Source organism: Cornus florida, unplaced genomic scaffold (assembly GCF_030987335.1).
Source record: "Cornus florida cultivar Cherokee Brave unplaced genomic scaffold, ASM3098733v1 CherokeeBrave_3.0.0_Hap2_Chr05, whole genome shotgun sequence".
Classification (NCBI taxonomy): domain Eukaryota; kingdom Viridiplantae; phylum Streptophyta; class Magnoliopsida; order Cornales; family Cornaceae; genus Cornus; species Cornus florida.
The window spans coordinates 115,734,654-115,758,262 of NW_026775575.1; the positions used below are offsets into that span (position 1 = coordinate 115,734,654).

The 23,609-nt window shown below is 36.0% G+C and overlaps 3 protein-coding genes across 3 annotated transcripts; all 3 read right to left on the minus strand.

Moving 5' to 3' along the window:
* Positions 1-554: 554 nt before the first annotated feature.
* LOC132310040 (uncharacterized) lies at positions 555-2,411 on the minus strand. Its single transcript, XM_059808282.1, has 3 exons — positions 1,903-2,411; positions 1,065-1,728; positions 555-908 (listed from the first exon to the last, which is right to left on the minus strand). The coding sequence occupies exons 1-3, from the start codon at positions 2,409-2,411 to the stop codon at positions 555-557; spliced, it is 1,527 nt and encodes a 508-aa protein (XP_059664265.1).
* A 3,092-nt stretch (positions 2,412-5,503) lies between these two features.
* LOC132310041 (methanol O-anthraniloyltransferase-like) lies at positions 5,504-14,472 on the minus strand. Its single transcript, XM_059808283.1, has 4 exons — positions 14,181-14,472; positions 12,608-12,756; positions 12,093-12,416; positions 5,504-5,920 (listed from the first exon to the last, which is right to left on the minus strand). Exons 1-4 carry the CDS (start codon positions 14,470-14,472, stop codon positions 5,504-5,506), a joined length of 1,182 nt encoding a protein of 393 aa, XP_059664266.1.
* Positions 14,473-18,900: 4,428 nt separating this feature from the next.
* On the minus strand, positions 18,901-22,236 carry LOC132308839 (methanol O-anthraniloyltransferase-like). The gene is made up of 2 exons (XM_059807091.1): positions 21,713-22,236; positions 18,901-20,088 (listed from the first exon to the last, which is right to left on the minus strand). Exons 1-2 carry the CDS (start codon positions 22,151-22,153, stop codon positions 19,162-19,164), a joined length of 1,368 nt encoding a protein of 455 aa, XP_059663074.1. The 5' UTR covers positions 22,154-22,236; the 3' UTR covers positions 18,901-19,161.
* Positions 22,237-23,609: the final 1,373 nt, after the last annotated feature.

Consider the following 23,609-nt stretch of genomic DNA (forward strand, 5'->3'; position numbering starts at 1 on the left):
TGATTTTGGATGAAAGCCTTAGCGTGAGCCGGACTTACCTCTATCCCTCTTTTATTCACTATGTGGCCGAGGAATTGACCTGATGATACCGCGAAGGAGCACTTGGATGGAATCAGCTTCATGTTGTACTTCTTCAAGGTATTGAAAACTTCCTGTAGATGCTTCAAATGATCTTCTTTCTTCACACTTTTAACCACCATGTCATCTATATATGCTTCAACTATCTTTCCCAGCAGATTATCGAATATCTTGTTGACAAGGCGTTGATAAGTAGCTCCAGCATTCTTCAGTCTGAAGGGCATGACCCTGTAACAATAAGTCCCCTTTTCTGTAATAAAAGCCGTTTTTTCATCTTCGGGGTTCATAGGAATTTGATTGTATCCCGAATATGCTTCTAGGAATGTCAGCCTCTCGTAGCCAGTGGTAGCATCAACCATCTGGTCTATCTTGGGCAGAGGGAAGCTATCTTTAGGGCAAGCTTTGTTGAGGTTGGTATAGTCTACACAAACCCTCCATTTTTCATTCTTCTTTTGTACGACTACCACGTTCGACAACTACTGTGGATATTGCACTTCTCGAATGAAACCTGCTTGCAACAATTTGCTCACTTTTTCAGCTATAATGTGATTGCGTTCAGGGGCAAACCTTCGGTGTTTCTGCTTAACCGGTTTGAACTCTGGATCCATCTTCAGACTATGGTAGGAAACTAAGGGATCGATCCCTACCATGTCTGAGTGATCCCACGCAAAGGCATCTGCATTGCTCCGGATAACATCAATTAATGCCTCATTTTCTTCGGACGTGGAAGAAGAGCCTAGATAAGTAACTTTCTGAGGGTCGCCTAGGATAACTTCCACGGCTTCGAGGGTCTCCTCGGTGGGCTTTGCAATTTCCTCTTCCTCTTTTACCTTAAGATACTTAGACAGAGGGCTTTGTAATTGCTATTTGGGTCCAGTTTTGGAAACCACACCTGGTTGCTGTTGAGTTGACACCCTCTTCGCCTCAACTTGTGTCAACATATAGCATTCATTCGCTACGACTTGATCGCCCTACAGATTAATTACTTCTTTCTCGTCCGAAGATAAGCACCGCATCACCTGGTAAAGGGTGGACGGAACTCCTCTCATCCGATGTATCCAGCCTCTTCCCATGATGAGATTGTAAGAATGATGGATCTCTGTTAAAACAAAGTTCTCCTTCAGAGTCCTCTTCGCCACGGTTACGGACAAGTCTATTACTCCAAGGGGATCTACTCTTGTGCCATCAAATCCCATCAACGGGCTGGAGGTAGGTCGAATAGATGATGACGGGATCTCTAACTGATCAAAGATCGTCTTTGTGATTATGATGGCGTTACTTCCTAGATCTACCAAAACCCTTATGATCATACAATTGGCCACTAAAAGAATGATGACCAATGGATCCTCGTGGGGGAGTTGCACTCTGGATAGGTCGCCATCTCCAAATCCAATACTGATGCTACCCGAATTGATAGCATTGACCAAGGATATCTTCCTGAGCTTGTGGGTCGCCCTCAGTCTGAATCTGTACACCTCCTTGAACTCTTGATCATCTTCAGACCTGCCATGTATTGCATTGATAACTTTTACTTGCGTACCTTCTACCTTGCGGGGATAGACCTCGCGGGGCTTTACATACTCCTTTGTCATGAGGTAATCCGTCAACTCACCTCTGGCGATCATATTCTCCACCTGTCGCCTAAGGGATCTGCAATCGTTGGTTGAATGCCCATAATCTCGATGATAAGCGCAATGCTTGCTTTTGTCCCTTTGCTCTAGGGGTTGCTTTATTGGCTGCGGAGTTGTGAACTTCGTCTTATTCTCTTGGAAGAGCCGAGCCAAGGTAGTTCGGAGAGGTGTAAATCCTTCCTCTACCCTTTACCTTTTTTCAGGTGCCTGGGTGATCGACGTTGAGGAACGTTGGCTTTTTTGAATCTTTGGAGTTGGAATTCTTTCTCGAGGCTTGTTTTCCACTGTCACGAGGGTGGCGTGCTGCGCTCGGTGGGCTATATTTTCCTCAAGCCAAATGTAGATCTGGGCCTTGGCATTTAGAGTCTGCATGTCGGGAGGAGAATACTTGACTAAGGAAGTGTGGAACTTCGTCCCCTGAATTATCGCGAGTTTAAATGTCTCTATAGCAGTTGCGGGATGACAATCCGCTATTTCTGAGGCCTCCGTGTTGAATCTTGACAAGAAATCCTGCAATGTATCCCCCCTTTTCTGCCTTACGGTGAAGAGGCTGGCAATGCTCTTCTTTTTCTTCTTATTTCCGCAATACTGTGCCAGGAACATGGTGCATAGAGTTACGTAATCCGGGATGGACTTATGCGGTCTATTCCTGAACCACTCTAGTGCTGCTCCTGTCAAACTGGTAGGAAAAACTCTACACATCTAAGGATCATTACGATCATCCAAAGCCATCTTTTGAGCGTAATGATCTAGGTGCCGAGAAGGATCCCCTGTTCCATCAAACTGGGTGAAAGAAAGCATGGTGAATTTCTTGGGCCTCTCAACCAGATACACATCGTCAGTGAAAGGAGTTTTGACCAAGGAATTTTTGTGTTCTCTAACCATCTCGGCAGGTGTCTGAATCTTCAGGAGTCTCTTCTCGTCAAAGGCATCCTGAACACCTGCACCATCTGAGATTCCATTAGACCACACCGTAAGCTTATGGCTGGATTCGACTTGCTCATCCTGCGTGCGACGAGAGATGTTATCTGAAGCCGCAGCCTCGGATCTTACCTTCCGTTGTTGCTGAACCTCATTTGGCTGAGCCTCATTGGGTCGTGCCCCATTAGGTGGAATCCCATCAGGCGGAAGTCCAGTAATCGGAAGAATATTCTGACTAGGGGGTGCTGCTGTGTCACCCACTGGTGGCGGTGGTGCCTACTGAGCCAGCGTCGTTTGCAGAGTGTTATTCTGCTGTTGAAGCAAGGCGATCTGAGCTACGCTTGCTTCGTTTGCCTGACGAAGTACGTCAAACTGGTGTAGAAACTCTTCACGCATCTTTTGCATCAACTCCGTCTGTTGATCTGCTGAAGATCCTCCGTTCGACATTCTGGATGGTAGCTGCAGGATTCACTTGTGAAACAAAAACAAGAGTGGGAATATATTTGCACACGTTTCCCACAGACGGCGCCAAAGTGTAAGTGCAAAATTTCGCTCAACCAATAATGATTGAGAAAAATAAAACAACTCACTCAATAAACAATAAAAATAAACAAGAACAGTGTATAGAGAGGCGTAGAATTGCTTGATCCCTTTATTGGAGGTCTAGGCCTCTATTTATATACAAAAGTTAGAAGAATTATGGTAGGACTCGCGTTGCTTGTCCTCTAATTCTTTCCATATATCGATTTCTTTACAAATAGAATTCTTTCCTCTTTATAATTCTTCCCTTACTAGATTTTCCTTACACAGAACTTGCTTCCTTTAGTGAATCCTTTTCCTTGCAGGAACGGCTCCTTCTTTAAATGGATTTGGGCCGCATTTAACTTGGTCTACATGACTGCTGGCGTCTTGATTCGGGCTTTAGTAAAGCTGGTAGTTAGATAACAGTAGGTTTGGGCTAATGACCAACTCAACTTGAGCTTTTAATGAGATGGGCTTTGAACTTTATCGAAGATCAAGTTATATTTATGATGACATGGACTGCTCTTATTGGAGGGAGATTTTTCCCTACACACTGCATATCAACCTTCTGCACTATATCAGCGAATTCAAAATAAGCAGGTAGCTTCTGAAGAATTCTTTGACCAGGGGCAATCAGCCACATATATAATTAACCAAAAAATTATCAGCTACCCTCTACCGGCAGGTGGTAAATGAGCCGCCCGCAGCTGATTATCCACATGTGGTACTCGGAGGCCTCTTCGTATTCATATTCGTGATATGGGCATGTTATGTGCGAAGGGTTTCTTGCGCTGAGGAACTCTCTTTGCCACACAGGAGTCACAGAAGGTGCATTTGGTGCACCCAGTGCAAACTCGGTGATTGTGCTGAAAAATTTGACAAAACCAACTACATCACACATTGTGCGGTTTAGGCGCAGTGCCCAGACGAATCCACCACAAAGAAAACGAGTCATGCACCTGTACGCATTTGAGAGAAATTTTATTCTTAATTCGGTTTATTAGCTTGCAAAATGTTGTCATAAGGGAAATGCAAGGAGGTAGTCATGTACGTTTCCTTTTTGGTACATGTATTGTACGTGGTTCAAACACAACTCAATTAATATATTTAGGATTGTCTTTGATTTAGAAAGTACTTTTAACTCGTGAATATAAGAAAAAATATCTTAGAGGATCCAAATCCAACTCTAACTTCACATTTGGGAGGCTGGAAGTTCAAAACTCAACTCTCTGGAATATCACTTAAGCGTAATCCTTGAGAAGAAAATTAATGAAACTTGACCAACTATCTACAAAATTTACATGGTGCTAAAAATAAGAAGAGTCTACAATAAATTTTCATGGTTGCTATCATGAAAATAAAAATAAAAAATACTGCAGAATAGTGACTTCTTTTTATAGAAGTGTACGTTTTTGTTGCTTCTATTACATGTCTAAAAATTACGAAACCATGAACTTGCAAGCTACACTTTTCAAAATACAGAATCGTGAATTTCCGTTTTCATTATGAATTAATTAAGGCAGCAAGTTAAGGCCACTACAAATTGTGAATAACACAACACACCTGAAAAACCAATGATTCCATCAGAGGCAGGGACATTAGTTGGTCCAAGTAAGGAGAGGGTGGGTGAAGCATGTGGTGGTGGCCGGAGCCCAACATTTGCATCAGCCTCTATGAAGACGACTCCTTGGCCAATGCAATCCACCATAAGTTTTCAGTTGGAGGCTTCAAATTAAAAGCCTACCTGCAAATGGGTAGTAAAAAACCAGTGTCTTAGCCAGTGCTTCTCTGATCACTCTCGCAGGATCTCTTCCTTCCATGGAAGGACTTCTCTTGTAGAACATTATCAATGGAAGTTGAAAACTAGCGAAAGCCTTCCTGGTCATCTATGTCTGAGAGCTGCTTTATTTCATGCATGTACCTAGACACTGCAGGCAATACAAGTTGAGGCTCATGCCTCATCACTGTCAAGACTATAGAGGATGGACATGCCAATTCTAAGGAAATATGTTCGTGTTTGAAGAAATGATGGAAAACAAAGGAGCTAGATTGACTGTAGAGTCGAATGGCTTTTTTTTTTATTATTTATTTTTTTATGTGAATATGTCAGTTGGCGGGAGAGCTATATAGAGCTCATCCATGCTTATATAACAAAGAGTAATGCTTGGATCCTGTCCTATCAGTGTAAGTACGTTTTGTCCTCCTCCCTGACTTGCCTATATGAAAACTTGACACCTATTTCAATATTGTATAATATTAAAAAAGAAAAGCATTTGGATCAACCCGTTACAAACGGGTTTTTTTGCTAAAGATTTGGTGCGAACTCCACGGTTCCGACGGGATATCGCCACCTACATCCTCACAATCATTGGTTGTAGAGGGCAGTGAAGGTGGGGTGTTGCTGAGATCGAGGTTGGAGACAAGGGTGAACTAGACAAGGATGTAGGCGGCTGAGAGCTCAGCGGTGAGCTTGCTGTTGGAGGGTTCGGCTTCGGATGATGGCGGCCGTGATGTGGAGAGCTCAGCTGTGAATAATCTAACTGGCGGTGGTGATGGCAGACCGGCGAGGATGAAGACGGTAGTGGGCTTGCGGCGGTGCTTGGCGAGATTGAACGGTAGTGGGTTTTCGACGCAACGCCGAAGGCAAGGAGAAACTCGGCTGTGGATGAACTGCGGTTGACTTGCGGCAAGGTGTGCTGAACTTGGCCGGAGGATTCGGAACGGTGACAGGCGAATATGACTGGGCTAGTTCCGCGAAGATGAAAGGACTGAAGGAGAGAATTTCCAAATAATAATAAATAAATAAAAAAAGGACCGAAGAAGAGAGAGAATGTGAATGGTTTTCTATGGATTCTACCATTAACCCAAATTTTATCCAGATGATTCAATTTTTTTTTTTTTTGGATGAGTGTCAAGTTTTTATAGGACCACGTCAGGATGATGGAGAGGTTCCAAGCATTGCTCCATAACAAATGTCATGTCATTTGATTTGTCAAAGCTAATAAAACTTGCACATTTTTTACACCTTTGCTTGCTTTCGGGATTGATTGGACCGGACGATGTACCGGTCCACATATACTGTAACTTGGAATCTTTAATAATTCAATCTGGGCCATGCTCTTTATGTAATTATCCGCATACTTACTGAAATCCAATCCCATTATTAGAATGATGTAAAGTTATTATTCAGAGGTGGAAGGGTTCATACCAGTTTATTCAAAACACACACGTTTTTTCTTTTTTTCTTTTGTTCTTTTTTTTTTTTATTCAACAAAAATGAACTGTTTTCTGTTTTTTGGAAAGGTAACAAAAATGAACTTTTTTTATTGTTTTAATTACAACACGTAAGTGTGCATATAATTACAATGACAAAGTCATAAATTTATTACAGTTCAGAGCAGAATATCTCTATACAATAAGGTATTAACTAAAAAAACTATTTACAAACTCAATTATGACAATTCAATAAGATGGTGTCTGAGAAGTAACACTCTAATTAATTAAAATGGTTAAAATGTTGAGGGTACATTAGGAACCGGCCATATCTTGGGGGATCTTCTCTCTTATTTCGTATGGCGGTTAGAAGGACGCGTCTCCAGAAACAAATACACACTACTTTAGCATAGACTAAAAGGAATTCAATGTTTTCTTTCTTTTATGGGATTGAATTTTTATTTGTGGTCCACTTGGGGGACCAGTACTAGGAATATAGACTGCCAATATAACGAATGAATATATAAGCTTGAAATGCAAGCTTTATGTCGGTCGTTTTATATATAATTTTAAAATATGTAATGGGTGAATTGCAATAAGCTACTCTTTAATTTTTATTTTTTTAAAAAAATCCTCCAACTAACTAAAAGAGTTACTTTTTGATTTATTGTCAAAAACACTCCTACCAAATCAATGAAAATTTTATGTAATTTTCTGAATTATATATAATTGATCGAATTTTATTAAACTATCTTGGCTTGGTGGGGGTATTTTAATAAAATTAACCTCCTCGATTAGTTACAAGGGTCTTATTGGCAAACAAAAAACAGGATTAAAAGAAAAATAATAGAAACAAAATTTTGTTTACGACAAAACGTTACAAGCCTGCAGGTGGAATATATTGCAGCCTTAAAGGCGCGAAAGGAAGCCTATTGGTTTGATCTCATTGATTTAGAAGTTGTGGAGTATACTAGCCTGCCTATTGAGCTATGTTGTGACAATAGTGCAGAAGTAGTCCAAACCAATGACCCAAGGTTCCATAGAGGAACAAGATACACTGAGAGGAAGTATCATGTTCTACATGATATTGTCCGGCAAGAAAATATACTTGTAACTAGAACATTGCATTGGAACACAACTTTATTGATTCATTATTAAAGGTGTCATTGATCAATAATTTTGATCATCATCTAGATAACATTGGAGTTAGGTGCAATTTGAATTGGTTATGAGGGCAAGTGGGAGCTGTTGGAATTTATATGCCCTAGTATAGCAAATTCCTATTTAAATTAAAGTGATATATGTTCCTGACGTTTCTGAAATATTTATGTTTTATACAATTGGTGAATTCAATGTATTATATTTCGATTTATTATAGAATTGATAGTGTCCATTTGATTACAAGAGATATTTATATATATGTATGTGATGGCAATCAATGCATAATATATAAATAGTAATCATAAATGGTTCATAGTCGGTAATTATGGATGGACTCATAATTAATTAAGATTTGAACTGGATCCGCGTTAGGTTGAGATATATTGCGAGAGTCGTCGTATGTAATTGCTCCCTATCACCGTCATAACATTTAACTCTTAAGTATGAGAAAATTATAGACTCTTTTATTAATTAATAATTACTTTGATTTATTCGGCGGATTCTTCGGGATACTTAGACCGGCACTTTGAGTAGTTATATAATTAATAGTTAGAGGGTTATATTTTCAATATTTGCATCATTGCTACTTGTATTTATTTTATATTGATTATGGTTGATCACAAAGTAAATTCGAATGCCTTTGTGTGTTTTTAGACAAAATGATTTATTATATATTTATTTATTTAAATTATTATTTTTGTCAAACGAATGTTTTATTGTGATCGTGCCAGAAATAATCAAAGGTACCAAAATAAATATATTAACTAAGTAGTCGGATTGATGGCTTTATTTATCCGATAACTAATTGTGATACCCCTCGATTCTAGAACCACGGGTGATCAAGTCCGGGCACAGATCCGAAGGATACCAGACAATCAATATATAAATAAGCAGGAATAAAACTGAATTAAGAATAAAATAATTATACGCTGAAAAGAATTCTAATTGTAAAACCTCCAAAATAAAAGTTTTAATATAAATAAATTTCCAATCCGTACAACTCAGGAATCCATCTAGTGGACCCCTAATATTTCCAACTGGTAAAACATTTACAAAATTAAAATACAAAACCAAAATAAGAAAGAAAATCCTATGTAGTCGGAAGAGTGAGTGACTGTATCTGCATCACCACGATCAAACCCTAAGCCTGGTACTCACGAACACCTGAAAAATAAAGCTGGGTCAGGCCCACATGCAAGTTCCATCCTACTACAATCCGTACATAAACCCGATACGCAGATACATCCTAGATAGCTCGGCAATATCTACAATAGTCCATAGATATATAAATACACACTATAGGATGCTCACTAGCCTATAACATAGTTCAGCCTGGGTAGAAGGTGACATATAAAACACGCTTTTCAGCGGCCAAGTACCTAGACCTACCAGGGAACATTAGCTATATCTAGCTACTCAACCTTTGCAATATACGCACCCTAACCGTGATCAGGAGACTCAAGCTCGTATCACGGTACCATAAAAATATATATAAATTCTTTCCTAATGCAGAAAAATAAAACAAACATCCGTTATGTCGTTCAACTGTTTTAGTTGACAGGACATGCATCCATGTAGGATTTAACTATTTTAGTTAATCCATTCCGTATGTATGAAAGGGGTAGGACTTAGCTTTTTGATCTAATCCATCCCTGATATGTCACCGTCCCATACCGGTACATATAATGCATATGATCCACACATGATGCACACTCAAAATGAACATCAAGTATATCCAGAACCAACATAATAGAAATCAGATATAAATAAGCTCCTATCATGCATCCAGTGTATGATTATATTCATAGATCCTCCTTTTAAATTGTTAAAATAAGAATAAACAATTTAAACCATCCATTTCCATGTAATTGATAGAACAGAAAATTAAGACAGTTCAGCAATTATCCTTCATAACATAATATAATGAATATCAGAATTTTAAACTGCACATTATACTAGAATTCCAAAACAACACATCCATATTAGTTCGTTTAAGATGTTAAAATGATGACTAGCATTTAAATCCTCCCATCCTTTACGGCATGCAAATGTATAATTAAAACTCATGGCATCTATGTAATTCCCCATTATAAATTCTGTGTCGGATATAATGACACTCCAAAGTTTAAATACATCATATGAAACTTCAAAAAGTATTTTATATGAGTTCCATTTAATTTGCTAACACAAAACTAGCAACTAATCTTCCACTATTCCCGACAATATGCAGCTTATTAGATAAGGGTACATGACGTCATAACCAACATTCCTGGAACTGAGCTACGCTAAATATATCATTGATATAAATTCTGACAGTAATTACAATGTCAATCCAAATTAAGTTGTCAAAACAACTTAACAAACCAAGCAATCCTCCTTCCTTGACAGTAGGCCTATTATACGCTTATGTTTTATGACATGCATTTAGGTTTAGCACCTTAGCATAAACCAACTATTTGAAGGCTTTAACAAGTTAATTTTAATCATTTAAAACCCCCCATCACTTTTCGGTAATTACCTTTAAGCCCCTGAACTTCAGAAAAATTACAGAAAACACCCGTAGGGGTTTTTTTCCCATGAGAGCCGGCTCTCCTTTATTGGAGCCGGCTCCTAGGCTTCTAGAGCTGGCTCTCCCTCATGGAGAGCCGGCTCTCTCTTCATGGGAGCCGGCTCCCACCATTTAGGAGCCGGCTCTCACCCCTGAGAGCCCCTCTCTGCTTCACTGCTTCGTCTTTGCTTCCGGCAGAAGTTCCAACTATCTGTCCTAAGTTTCTTAAGGATTTTAATAGTTCAATTTAAGCCCTAATACTCCTAGAAACTCCTTTGATTTCCCTAAGAATAGTTTGGCAAAAATCTAATTTGAAGACAAAAACAGTTTATGCAACCAACCAATTCAGTTCTTCTTCGCTTCCGGCGAAGTCCAGTGTCATATCCCAAACTTTTGTAGCATTCTTTGGATACTATTTAAGTTCTTATAGTCCTAGAACCTCTCATACTCCAGTGTAAATCAAACGACAGAAATTAAACTCACAACAGAATAGTTTAAGCAACAACGGGTTTAAACTTTAAAAACACAGAACAGATTTCAGAAATCATCTAGCAATGCATAAAATCCGTTGTTAATAGTTAAATTAAGTTCCTGGAGTCTATATAAGATGCACTAAACACAAGTTTATGGGGAAAGAGATAGTCTGAAACTTACCTTTAGGTTTCGGTTCGAAACCTTTCAACGCCGTTGCTAAATTCTCCAAGACTGTTCCCTCCTCTCATCACTGTTCTCTACCCTTGTTATGTCTTGGTTCAACCCACGCACAATCCCCTTAATTCACCTCTCAAGACCCTCACTGTGTATCTCTCTTCACATTCCAGAGCATCTGTTTTTTTCCTTTTCAAGATATTAAAAGAATAGGGTTGCAGACATAAAAGAATATATATATATATATATATATATATATATATATATATATATATATATATATTGCCGTCCCCAATCCTAAGTTTGCTTATAACTTTATATATATATAGCCTTCTATGAAGCCCTAATCCTAGATCCAGCCTAATGATATGTCGGCTATTATATGAAATAAAACCCTAACCCTAAACTATAAATACAACACACATAATTTTATAAGCTACCCAAAATTAAATTAAAACAATAATCAAATATTTAAATTAACCAAAAATTAAATTAAAACAATTACAATCAATTTAAACAGACACAATTACCAATTAAGCAAATAAAACAATTAAGCTAAACAAATAACAAATAAGTCCAATTATTAAATAAAAAAAAATGAAACACAAATAAAAATTAAAAATTAAATTCCCATTCCCATTTTATCCTTTTGAAAATTAGGGGTATTACACTAATTATGCATATAGGGGTCAAAGTGCAATATTGACTTAGAGGTTATTTATTATTTAATTGGAGTTCAATTAATTTCTTTTAGTGGAGTAGAAATTAATTTATGAATTAATTGAATTGGGTCCATGAACCGGGCCAATTATTAATTCATTGTAGCCAGTAAAATAATAGGCCCAATGGATTCTCACTCATAGCCCAACTTGATATTGGAATCATATTAGATTTGAGACATGTGAATTAGAGATTGAGAAGAATTTGTTGTTTCCTTTTCTTTATCTTTATGTTGCCTATAAATATACGTGGTCTATGTATATTTTAGGTGTGATTTTTGGAAGAAGGAAATAAGAACTTATTTTCTCTCTCTAGAAAATTAGGGTTTATGTTCTCATCTAATGGAGACTCCCACAAACCTAATTTTCCAATGTCATCCAAGGTCATTCATGGAGGCATATGAGTGATTCCTAAAGGCAAAACAATTACCAAGAAGATGGAGATCCAAGTATAAGGCGTCTTGCTAAGGAATCTACAATAAGTGAGAACATTCACTTTAGAGGAAAGAATTAAAGGTTTACTCAGACCTTTGATGTAAGTATTCAATCTATTAATTGAATGATACATCATATTTTATTTTTGTATATAACTTGTCTCTATGTAATGAATCAAGATCTATATATTAAGATCCCTCGAAAAGTTTTTAAAACTTGCACGTTTCCCAACAGTTGTTTCCTGAGGGCTATTAATTCTTCATGTCCGAAAAAGAAAGACCTCTGGATCAAGTTGTTGTTGTCCATGGCCATTGATGTGTCTCTTACCTCTTCGAATTCGTGATGTGGGCATGTTATGCGCGGGGGGTTTCTTGCGTTGAACACTACCCTTTCCCACACAGGAGTCACAGAAGGTGCATTTGGTTCACCTTGTGCAAACTCACCAATTGTGCTGAGAAATTGGAACAAACCAGCTGCATCACACATTGTGTGGTTTAGGCGCAGTGCCAACACAAATCCACCACAAACAAAACGAGTCACCTGCGCATGCACCCATTGATTATTTGAGAGAGATTAATTTAATTTAATGCTCCTGTGTAATACTAGTATGAGTTTGCAAATGAACCAACACAAGTCCAATATGATATATATATATATATATATATATATATATATATATATATATATATATATAGTAACAGAAGTTATGATGCAAGGTAGGTTGAACACACCTGAATCAACAACAAAGGGCAACCAATGATTCCATCAGAGCCAGGGACATTGAACAAAAGCTGGTCCAAGTAAGGAGATGGTGGCTGAAGCATGTGGTGGTGGAGCCCAACATTTGCATCAGCTTCTATGAAGAGGACTCCTTGTTGGGATTTATATGCCCTGGCATAGCAAATTCCTGTTTGGATTAAAGTGACATATGTTCCTGACGTTTATGAAATATTTATGTTTTATACAATTGGTGAATTCAATGTATTATATTTCGATTTATTATAGAATTGATAGTGTCCATTTGATTACAAGAGATATTTATATATATGTTTGTGATGGCAATCAATGCATGATATATAAATAGTAATCATAAATGGTTCATAATCGGTAATTATAGATGGACTCATAATTAATTAAGATTTGAACTGGATCCGCGTTAGGTTGAGATATATTGCGAGAGCCGTCGTATGCAATTGCTCCCTATCACCGTCATGGCATTTGACTCTTAAGTATGAGAAAATTATAGACTCTTTTATTAATTAATAATTACTTTGATTTATTCGGTGGATTTTTCGGGATCTTTAGACCAACACTTTTGGTAGTTATGTAATTAATAGTTAGAGGGTTATATTTTCAATATTTGCATCATCGCTACTTGTATTTATTTTGTATTGATTATGGTTGATCACAAAGTAAATTCGAAGGCCTTCGTGTATTTTTAGACAAAATGATTTATTATATATTTATTTATTTAAATTATTATTTTTGTCAAACAAATGTTTTATTGTGATCGAGTCAGAAATAATCAAAGGTACCAAAATAAATATATTAATTAAGTAGTCGGATTGATGGCTTTATTTATCCGATAACTAATTATGCATAGAGGGGTCAAAGTGCAATATTGACTTAGAGGTTATTTATTATTTAATTAGAGTTCAATTAATTTCTTTTAGTGGAGTAGAAATTAATTTATGAATTAATTGAATTGGGTCCATGGACCGGGCCAATTATTAATTCATTGTAGCCAATAAAATAATAGGCCCAATGGATTCTCACTCATAGCCCAACTCGATATTGGAATCATATTAGATTTGAGACATGTGAATTAGAGATTGAGAAGGATTAGTTGTTTCCTTTTCTTTACCTTTATGTTGCCTATAAATATACATGGTCTATGTATATTTTAGGTGTGATTTTAGTAGAAGAAAAAGGAATATATTTTCTCTCTCTAGAAAATTAGGGTTTATGTTCTCATCTAATGGAGGCTCCCACAAGACTAGTTTTCCAAGGTCATTCATGGAGGCATATGAGTGATTCCTAAAGGTAAAACAATTACCAAGAAGATGGAGATCCAAGGAGAATATATCTTGCTAAGGGATCTACAATAAGTGAGAACATTCACTTTAGAGGAGAGATCTAAGGTTTACTCAAACCTTGATGTAAGTATTCAATCTTTTAATTGAATGATACATCATGTTTAATTTTTGCATAAAACTTGTCTCTATGTAATGAATCAAGATTTATGAATTTAAATCCCTCGAAAAGTTTTTAAAACTAGCACGTTTCCCTACACTCCTTGGCCACTGCAATCCACCATAAGTTTTCGGTTGGAGGCTTCAAAAAGCCTACCAGCAAATGGGTAGAAAAAAACAAGTGTCTTAGCCAGTGCTTCTCTGACCACCCTCACAGGGTCCTTTCCCTCCATGGATGGATTTTTTTTGTAGAACATTATGACAGGGAGTTGAAAGCGAAGACCTTCCTGGTCATCTATGTCTGAGAGATGCTTTATTTCATTGGGTGTGGACTTTGCAGGCACTATAAGTTCTGGCTCATGCCTTTCCACTCTCAAGGGTACAATAGTGGATGGACATGCCATTTCTAAGGAAATGTTATGAAGAAAGTAAAAGAAAGGAGATTTAGTCAGTCGATGGTGTGTTTCTTTTATGTGAAAAATGAAATGGTATTTATAGGACGCGTCTGAGAATTGAGCATATTGTTTTGAGCACGAATATTGTTGGATCGTCGTCTCTCTCCTTTTCCAATGGTGATAAATAAATACACACTACTCTACTCTAGTACAGACCAAGGAATTCTATGTAATCTGGTCGGTAACACGTTTTAAGTTTGAACTATTTTTTTTGTTGTTGACCCAAGTCTCACCCACCCACACAATTTTTAAGTCAGTTAATTGGGACTTAAATCCTTAAACACGTAGAGGCATGATTCGACGTATTAGTAATATTTTGACCCGTTATTAGTAATTTTCATGCGTAAAAATTATACACCGTTATTTCGATATACAAACATTTTTATTACTTAGTGATATATTTTTTTTTTTTTTTGGGAAAGTCAAACAAGAATATATATAGAGTCAAAAGATAATTAGAAAGAGGGCACATCCAAATAGCTGGCATTAGAAAGAGGGCATTGTAAACACAGCCAAACAGTGGCGCGCGGCAGATACTAACCAAACAAAGCTTTCCCAACCATCCATTGATTACAACAGACCAAACATACAATATAGTGAATGGTCCGCTTTATATATAGAACAGGGTTTTACAAGTAATTCTTTTTTCTTTTCTTCTTGGTTGATATGTGTTTTCGGTTGGAGGCTTCAAATTAAAAGCCTACCAGCAAATGGGGTAGTAAAAAACAAGTTTGTCTTAGCCAGTGCTTCTCTGATCACCCTCGCAGGATCTCTTCCTTCCATGGAAGGAGTACTTCTCTTGTAGAACAATATTATCAATGGAAGTTGAAAGCGAAAGCCTTCCTGGCAATCTATGTCTGAGAGCTGCTTTATTTAATGGGGGTGTACGTGGACATTGCAGGCAATACAAGTTGAGGATCATGCCTCATCACTGTCAAGACTATAGAGGATGGACATGCCATTTCTAAGGAAATATGTTCGTGTCTGAAGAAATAAAGGAAAACAAAGCAGCTAGATTGACTGTAGAGTCTAATGGCTTTGTTTTTTTCTTTTTTAATGTGAATATGTCAGTTGGCGGGAGAGTTACATGGAGGGTTAAAGCATCCATGCTTATATAGACAAAAGTCATGTCATTCAATTTGTCAAAGGTAATAAAACTTGCACATTTTTCACACATTTATTTGCTTTCGGGATTGATTGGACCGGGGACGATGTACCACATATACTGTAACTTGGAATCTTTAATAATTCAATCTGGGGCTGGGGCCATGCTCTTTATGTAATTATCCGCGTACTAACTGAAAAGACTTGACTTTTCAACAAATATCATCCAAATCCCATTATTTCAATGATGTAAAATTATTATTCGGCTACTTTAAGGTGGAGGGTTCATAACAGTTTATTCAAAACACATTTTTTTTTTTTTCTTTTTCTTTTTTCTTCAACAAAAATTAACTTTTTTCGTATTTTGGCAAGGTAACAAAAATGAACTTTTACAACACGTTAGTGTGCATAAAATTACAATAACAGAGTCAGAAATTTATGACAGTTCAGAGCATAATATCTCTATACAATAAGGTATTAATTAAAAAACTATTTACAAACTTAATTATATATTGATTGACAATTCAATAAGATGGCCGGTGTCTGAGAAGTAACACTGCAATTAATTAAAAAGGTCGAAATCTTGAGGGTACATTTGGAATCGGCCATATCTTGGCGGTTAGAAGGACACGTCTCCAGAAACAAATACACACTACTTTAGCATAGACTAAGGAATTCAATGTTTCCTTTTATGGGGTTGAATTTTTATTTGTGGTCCACTTGGGGACCAGTACTAGGAATAGGGACTGCCACTTGGGACCATTATATATATATATAATGGGTGAATTGCGTTAAACTGCCTATAACTTGTAGCGTTTTAAAATATAATGGGTGAATTGCATTAAGCTACTTTTTAATTTTTATTTTTTTTAAAATATCCTCCAACTAACTATAGTTGACCGAATTGTATTAAACTATTTTGGCTTGGTAGGGGTATTTTAATAAAATTAGCCTCCTCGATTAGTTAGAAGGGCCTTTTTAGCCCAAAAAAAAAAAAAAAGATTAAAAGAAAAAAAATAAAATCAAAATTTTGTTTACTACAAAATGTTAAAAGTTAAGGAGAGTATAATAACTTTCATCCATATACAAAATGTTTTTATTTCGTGCTTTTGTTTTTACTCGAAGTAAAAGTAATGTTTCTGCTTTCAAATGTGTTCAACGTAAATTTGTAACAAAATTTTTAAAAACAAAAATATTAAAGTTTGTTTGGTAAAAAGTATTGCAAGTTTGAAATTTTGAATGACTAGTTAAAAATGTCATTTTAGAAAGAAAAAAATTCTTTTATTATGACTAATTAAATTATGTACACTAATAAAAACATGAAAAAAAAGCATCAGCAAAGAGGCCTTAAGTCTTCAATTATGTCATTATTAGTACAAAATTATGATATGAACATGTTGAGTTAACCACTGAACCACGTTTAAAATGAGGTAGGTCTGTAGGTGCATGAGAGTGCTATACCTTGACAAGGTGCATGTAACATTTCATTGTCCAATTTGACACCAAAGTGGTCGTGTTTAGAACATTAATATAGAGTATATATAACGAAATTAACATTACTATAAATTCCTTGCATTGAAGCTGAAATTTAGTATCACATCATAACAAACATTAAACTAGTTTTCTTTCAATAATTATATATGGATGAATGTCATAAAACTATCCATATAACTAATCAAGGAAGTTAATTTTATTAAAATATCCCCACCAAGCTAAGATAGTTTAATACAATTCGGTCAATTATATATAATTTAGGAAATTGTATAAAACTTCCCTTGATTTGGTAGGGGTGTTTTTTTATAATAAGTCAAAAAGTAACTCTTTTAGTTAGTTGGAGGATTTTTTTAAATCAACAAAATATATCTGCAAGTGTCTGTGCAACTACAATCAAACTGTCAGTAGAGAGACCAACCCCATATATATGCAAACCCTAATTCATAAAGAGTTGCTAGCAAAAAAACCTTGATCAGATGTGAAACTGAATTTCATCTCCAAAACATGGAATTTATACTGTCAAAAAACGCAACTTATAAGTAAATTCATATTAATAAATTAGATACTATTATTAATTTTGTTATCTATAATATTCTTTAAGCACCACAACTTTGGTATCAAACTCGACAGCTAGCGAGACGTTGATGCATCGGAGGAGGAGCGATCCTACAGAAAACAGTAAACGCGTGATTCTCATTGTTAAACATGTTACACATTGTTAAAGATAGAGTAGGATTCTCATGGGTCCCCATGTCCACATCATAAAAAAACCTTATCTTCAAGATATTATAATCATGTACAAACATCTTACATATTTTTTTTTTGGAGTTGCTTAAATTTTGAATTGTATTTTTTATAATTCCAATCGGTAATTATTAAACTATATATTTGATAATTAGTTTTTCATCTCATTAGAGTTGTACCTATAAAAAATAAATAAATAATAATATATTACCTCCGTCTCAATTTAAGTCTCTTATTTTAGAAAACACAATTTATAAAATGTGAATCACGATTTTCAAACTAAATACTTAATTTGAGACAGAAAAAATATATAATTTATGATGTGAACAAAATATCAGTGGCTCATGGAGAACGCAATTGACTCCACATAACACGAGTGTACCAATATTAGTAGTACCTCATGTTGATTTCCGTGTACGTACTAGGCAATGTCATATTCATGGAGGAAAAAACCAAAAACAAAAAGAACAGTCTACTCTCACTCATGAAGTGAATTCTCTAGGCTATGTTTGTTACGTGACATGAAAACAAACAAATAAATAAATAAATATGAAAGAAATGAGATGATAGTATTAATTACTTGTTGTATGTGTTTGATTGATTAATAAAAGAAATGATAATAATCATATTTGAAGAAAGAAAATAAAAGAAACTAATGTAACGAATTTACAATCATACGGCCATACCCTTTTACATAGAGTTTTTCTTTCTTAAATATAACGATAAATTTAGTATTAACAAAATTTTATTAAAAATATTAATTTTCTTTCCCTTTCCTTATTTTTCTTCTCATTTTTTTTAAGAATAACAAAAGTTAGTATTAATGCATAACTCTATCCCTCCAAATTCTTTCTTTTCCTTCCCTTTCCTATCCAACCAACATTTCCTACCCAACACATTTTTTAATTTTCTTCCATTACCATTCATTTCCTTTCTACCACAGTGACCCTAATGCATTCCCATGCTAAAGTACCTAGCATAATTAAGTACGACTAATTCTTTCAAGCCTCTCCGAGATTTGGAACACCATCAACGAGTGCAACTAGCTTTTTGATACATTGATAATTTACAAAAAATCATACCAAACGTACCGCATTGATTTCTAATTTTTTTTGTTTTTTTCTTCTGGAAATTCAAAGGAAAATTATTTATATTTTCTTCCTTCATAAAATAAGGCCAATCTGAAATTTAAATCCCTACTTCACACGGTACACTTACACAAAGCATCATATTATAATTGTCATTCATTGTTGCTGATATTCTAGCAACCATATATTTTAGACGATCGCAATTAACTCAGAGCATGGATTGAATTTTAGTGGGCTTTATAACATATGAATCTTCCACACCTCCCAGCTGAGTCATTTTGTGAAGCTCATGCTGAAACCTCTCCATGACTGGTGGTGGCAAGCATATTGGTACCACAATCCCATCCTCTCCTTTAGAGTTTTTGAATGCAACATAAAAGCTAATCAAAGAAATGGCTCCGGCAACTCCGCCATATACCGGGTTTCCCCATCCAAAATCGATTTTATCAAACCCAGCTCGTGTTGTATCCGAAACGATATAGTTCCCAGCCACCGTATACAAGGGTCTTCCCTTGATCGCCATAAGGTCTGTCACTGACCTAACGTACTCCTCACTCATCTGACCCTTTGCACTCTGTACCAACTCCACAGCATACCGTAATGGCTTTCTGCATAACATTTCGGAGGTTGAAAGTGCCGCTGGGTACACAAGTGTATTGCCATAGAAACCGAGAGGTATACAAAGACCCTTCTTAACAACACGCGCAGTGACAAGGCAAGAAACGCGAACAATCTTATCAGGATCTACTTCAAGTGCAATTGTGCGACATCTCCATAAACATGCCGTTATTACCTCAAATTTTGAGCAATTGCGAAGGCATGGTGGTAGTTGCTTCCGGAGGGCTATTAATTCTTCATCTCCGAAAAAGAAAGACCTCTGGATCAAGTTGTTGTTGTCCATGGCCATTGATGTGTCTCTTACCTCTTCGAATTCGTGATGTGGGCATGTTATGCGCGGGGGGTTTCTTGCGTTGAACACTTCCCTTTCCCACACAGGAGTCACAGAAGGTGCATTTGGTTCACCTCGTGCAAACTCACTGATTGTGCTGAGAAATTGGAACAAACCAGCTGCATCACACATTGTGTGGTTTAGGCGCAGTGCAAACACAAATCCACCACAAACAAAACGAGTCACCTGCGCATGCACCCATTAAATATTTGAGAGAGATTAATTTAATTTAATGCTCCTGTGTATTACTCGTATTAGTTTACAAATGAACCAACACAAGTCCAATATGATATATATATATATGGGTTAATTTAAGTGACACCTTCAAATTTGACCAAATATCACACTAAAATATCTTTTAAAAATTACTATAACTTATGCTCCAAGCTTTTGTTCAGTCTTTCCCTCACACCCCAAAATACTTTACAAAATGATTTAAATACTCTTTGACAAGAAGAGCTCTTTTAACCTAAATAATTAAATTAAAAGACTAAAATACCCTAAATACTTTACAAATTTATAATTTTATTATATATATATAGGCATCACCGTCGGAGATGACAAAGTTTTCCAATCGTTGTCCGACAATACAAGCCTCAAAACAACAATTAAATTTAGGGCTTTTGTTATTCTACACAATCCTAATATGATGGTGAATTTTTTTTTATCCAATATTGAGTTTTGTGAATTATGAATTAGTGTCTATGACACATATACAGACTCTATTGTTTATTGCTGCTCTGATCAAACCAAGACTCAGCCTTATATATATATATATATATATATATATATATATATATATATTGTGAACTCCAAAGACGAACCACCATCATTATTACCAATCAATTACCCATTAATACTATTTCTTGCAATTGTAAACTTAATGCAGAAAAGAATCCGAAAGAAGAAATTCCAAAACAATAACCAGAGACGATGAAGTTAGCCAAGGATGAAGACCACAATTATGTTTGGTGTTACAAAGAATACTGAATTGATAAACCCCAAAACAAGTTGAAACCCACAGTTGCAATTGATGCTGCCGAAGTGTATCCAAGCAAATAGAAACTGAATCAGGTTTTTGAGCAGGTTGCGAACTAGAAAAAATGATCGTTGTGATCGTTGTGATGCGATGCAAACTATGTTGCTAACATTGTATATTCAATAATACTTTGTTATATTCAACAATACATTGTTGTGTGATCAAGAACAGAAAACAAAACAAATAAACAGAATCGGTGCAAGGTGAGATCTACAATCAGTTTGATCAGAGAAGAGAAGAATTGTTGCAACAAAAGGTGTGTAGTTGCGATTCACATACCCATTTGTGCGATTTTTAGAACAAATAAATTGTTGACTGCCAAATCAAAAAGAGAGAGAAGAACATAGATGAGATGTGATTCTCTGCAATTAGGGCATCAATGTTAGTAGTGTGCAGGGGTTTCATGGTTGCAGGCCCTTCAGAAGTCAGGTGAAGAGAGAGAGAGAGAGAGAGAGAGAGAGAGAGAGAGCGAGAAAATTGAGGGTATTTAGGTCCTTTCAATTTTTTTGATATTTTAGAATAAAAACTGTTTAAAAATTAAGAACAAAACCATCATTTTATATGTTTTTAAAAGTGTTATTAAGGGAAAAGTAAAATTTGGTCTAAGGGGTAATAACTTTCGAAATTTTTTTTAAAGTGATCCTTGAAATAACGATATTTTAAAGTGATATTTGAAATAACTTGAGGGGTTTCACTTAAATTAACCATCTATATATGTATATATATATATAATAGTAACAGAAGTTATGATGCAAGGTAGGTTGCACACACCTGAATCAACAACAAAGGGCAACCAATGATTCCATCAGAGCCAGGGACATTGTACAAAAGCTGGTCCAAGTAAGGAGAGGGTGGCTGAAGCATGTCGTGGTGGAGACCAACATTTGCATCAGCCTCTATGAAGAGGACCCCTTGCCCACTGCAATCCACCATAAGTTTTCGGTTGGAGGCTTCAAAAAGCCTACCAGCAAATGGGTAGTAAAAAACGAGTGTCTTAGCCAGTGCTTCTCTGATCACCCTCACTGGGTCCTTTCCTTCCATGGAAGGACTTTTTTTGTAGAACATTATGACAGGGACTTGAAAACGAAGACCTTCCTGGTCATCTATGTCTGAGAGCTGCTTTATTTCTTTGGGTGTGGACTTTGCAGGCACTACAAGTTCAGCCTCATGCCTTACCACTGTCAAGGGTACAATAGTGGATGGACATGCCATTTCTAAGGAAGGAAATGTTATGAAGAAAGTAAAAGAAAGGAGATTTAGTCAGTCTAAGACTCGATTGTGGATTTTTTTATGCGAAAAATGAAATGGTATTTATAGGACGAGTCTGAGAATTAAGCATATTATTGGATCATCGTCTATCCTTTTTCCTATGGTGGTTAACAGGACACGTCTCCACACGTTTTAAGTTAGGATTTTTTTGGTTGACCCAAGTCTGACCCACCCACATAATTTTTAAGCCAATTAATTGGAACTCAATTCCTTCACCGGGGTCATAGCTCATCGTATCATCCAATACGCGACGTATCATTTATTGTTTGTAATTTTTTTATGAGGGACTGATACTGTTAAATTTCTTCACGAACCAATTGGTTCGATCAATTTACATGATATTCATCCGAACCTGTTACACCGCATTTACGAACCATAAATAGAAGGTATACATGTTCCACTAATGACTAAGTTTTGACCCACTATTATTTTGATATATGAACATTTTTATTATGTGATTAAAGTTACTTAGTAAATATTTGTTAATTTTATGAGTGAATGTGCCCCTTTATATCTAGAACAGGGTTTTACAAGTAATTCTTTTTTCTTTTCTTCCTGGTTGACTTGTGTTTTTAGTGCCAAGAAAGTTAAGAGTGATATTCCATTATCTGGAACTAAAATGATCTTTAAAATTTTGATGAATTAGTGGACTACAATATTAATAAAGATGATATAAGAAGATAAGATGCAAGCACAGCTGGTTTGAGTTCTTTAATTACTTAAAAACTGATAAGAGTGATTGTGTCACTCAATAATATAAATCAAGTTCAAATTATGATCCAATTGCCAAGAGTTTAATAATTTCAATTAACTGTAATATAAAGTATGCACCTTTAAACAAATATTATTGAAAGAGAGAACTTGTAATATGTGATTCTAAATTTCAGCTCCAAAGCATGGATTTTATACTGTCAAAAAAACACAATTTATTCGATATTAATGTTTTAAACGAGGCTAATTAACAACCAGACGTTAATGCATCAGAGGAGCCATGGTACATAAAACAGTTAATACACACGTCATGGTTCAATGACGTGCAGACTTCACACAAAGCGTGACCACTGACACCGATTTGGGCAAATTATGTGGGGATGACGGGCCCGATATTTTAGTGGTGATGTGATCACTATTTGACTTTGGCAGGTTTGTAGGATAATAATACGGACTCCGTGTAATCAGATTTTTCCCAATCGAACCAAATTCATTGGTTCTGACACGCTCACATGGCCAATTTCTAAATTGATAAACTTTGCAGACTTAAAAGGTCAACATCAAATTATGTTACTCTCTTGCACCGACTTTATTTTAAATGTGATTCATTCATTAGGTCACCATGTGTGCCACATAAGTACAAAGTGAGGTTCATTTCTTAGGTCACAAAAAATGAATATGTTACTCT

Coding starts and splice junctions, on each gene's coding strand:
- LOC132310040 (XM_059808282.1), bottom strand. CDS start 2,411: ATGTGTAGAGTTTTTCCTACCAGTTTGACAGGAGCAGCACTAGAGTGG. Junction 1,729..1,902: donor ACCCAGGCACCTGAAAAAAG/GTAAAGGGTAGA, acceptor CAACGATTGCAG/ATCCCTTAGGCGACAGGTGG. Junction 909..1,064: donor TATCTTCGGACGAGAAAGAA/GTAATTAATCTG, acceptor AAGTATCTTAAG/GTAAAAGAGGAAGAGGAAAT.
- LOC132310041 (XM_059808283.1), bottom strand. CDS start 14,472: ATGGCATGTCCATCCACTATTGTACCCTTGAGAGTGGAAAGGCATGAG. Junction 12,417..12,607: donor GCCCTTTGTTGTTGATTCAG/GTGTGTTCAACC, acceptor GTGCATGCGCAG/GTGACTCGTTTTGTTTGTGG. Junction 5,921..12,092: donor AACTGTTGGGAAACGTGCAA/GTTTTAAAAACT, acceptor TCTCTCCTTCAG/TCCTTTCATCTTCGCGGAAC.
- LOC132308839 (XM_059807091.1), bottom strand. CDS start 22,153: ATGGCATGTCCATCCACTATTGTACCCTTGACAGTGGTAAGGCATGAG. Junction 20,089..21,712: donor GCCCTTTGTTGTTGATTCAG/GTGTGTGCAACC, acceptor GTGCATGCGCAG/GTGACTCGTTTTGTTTGTGG.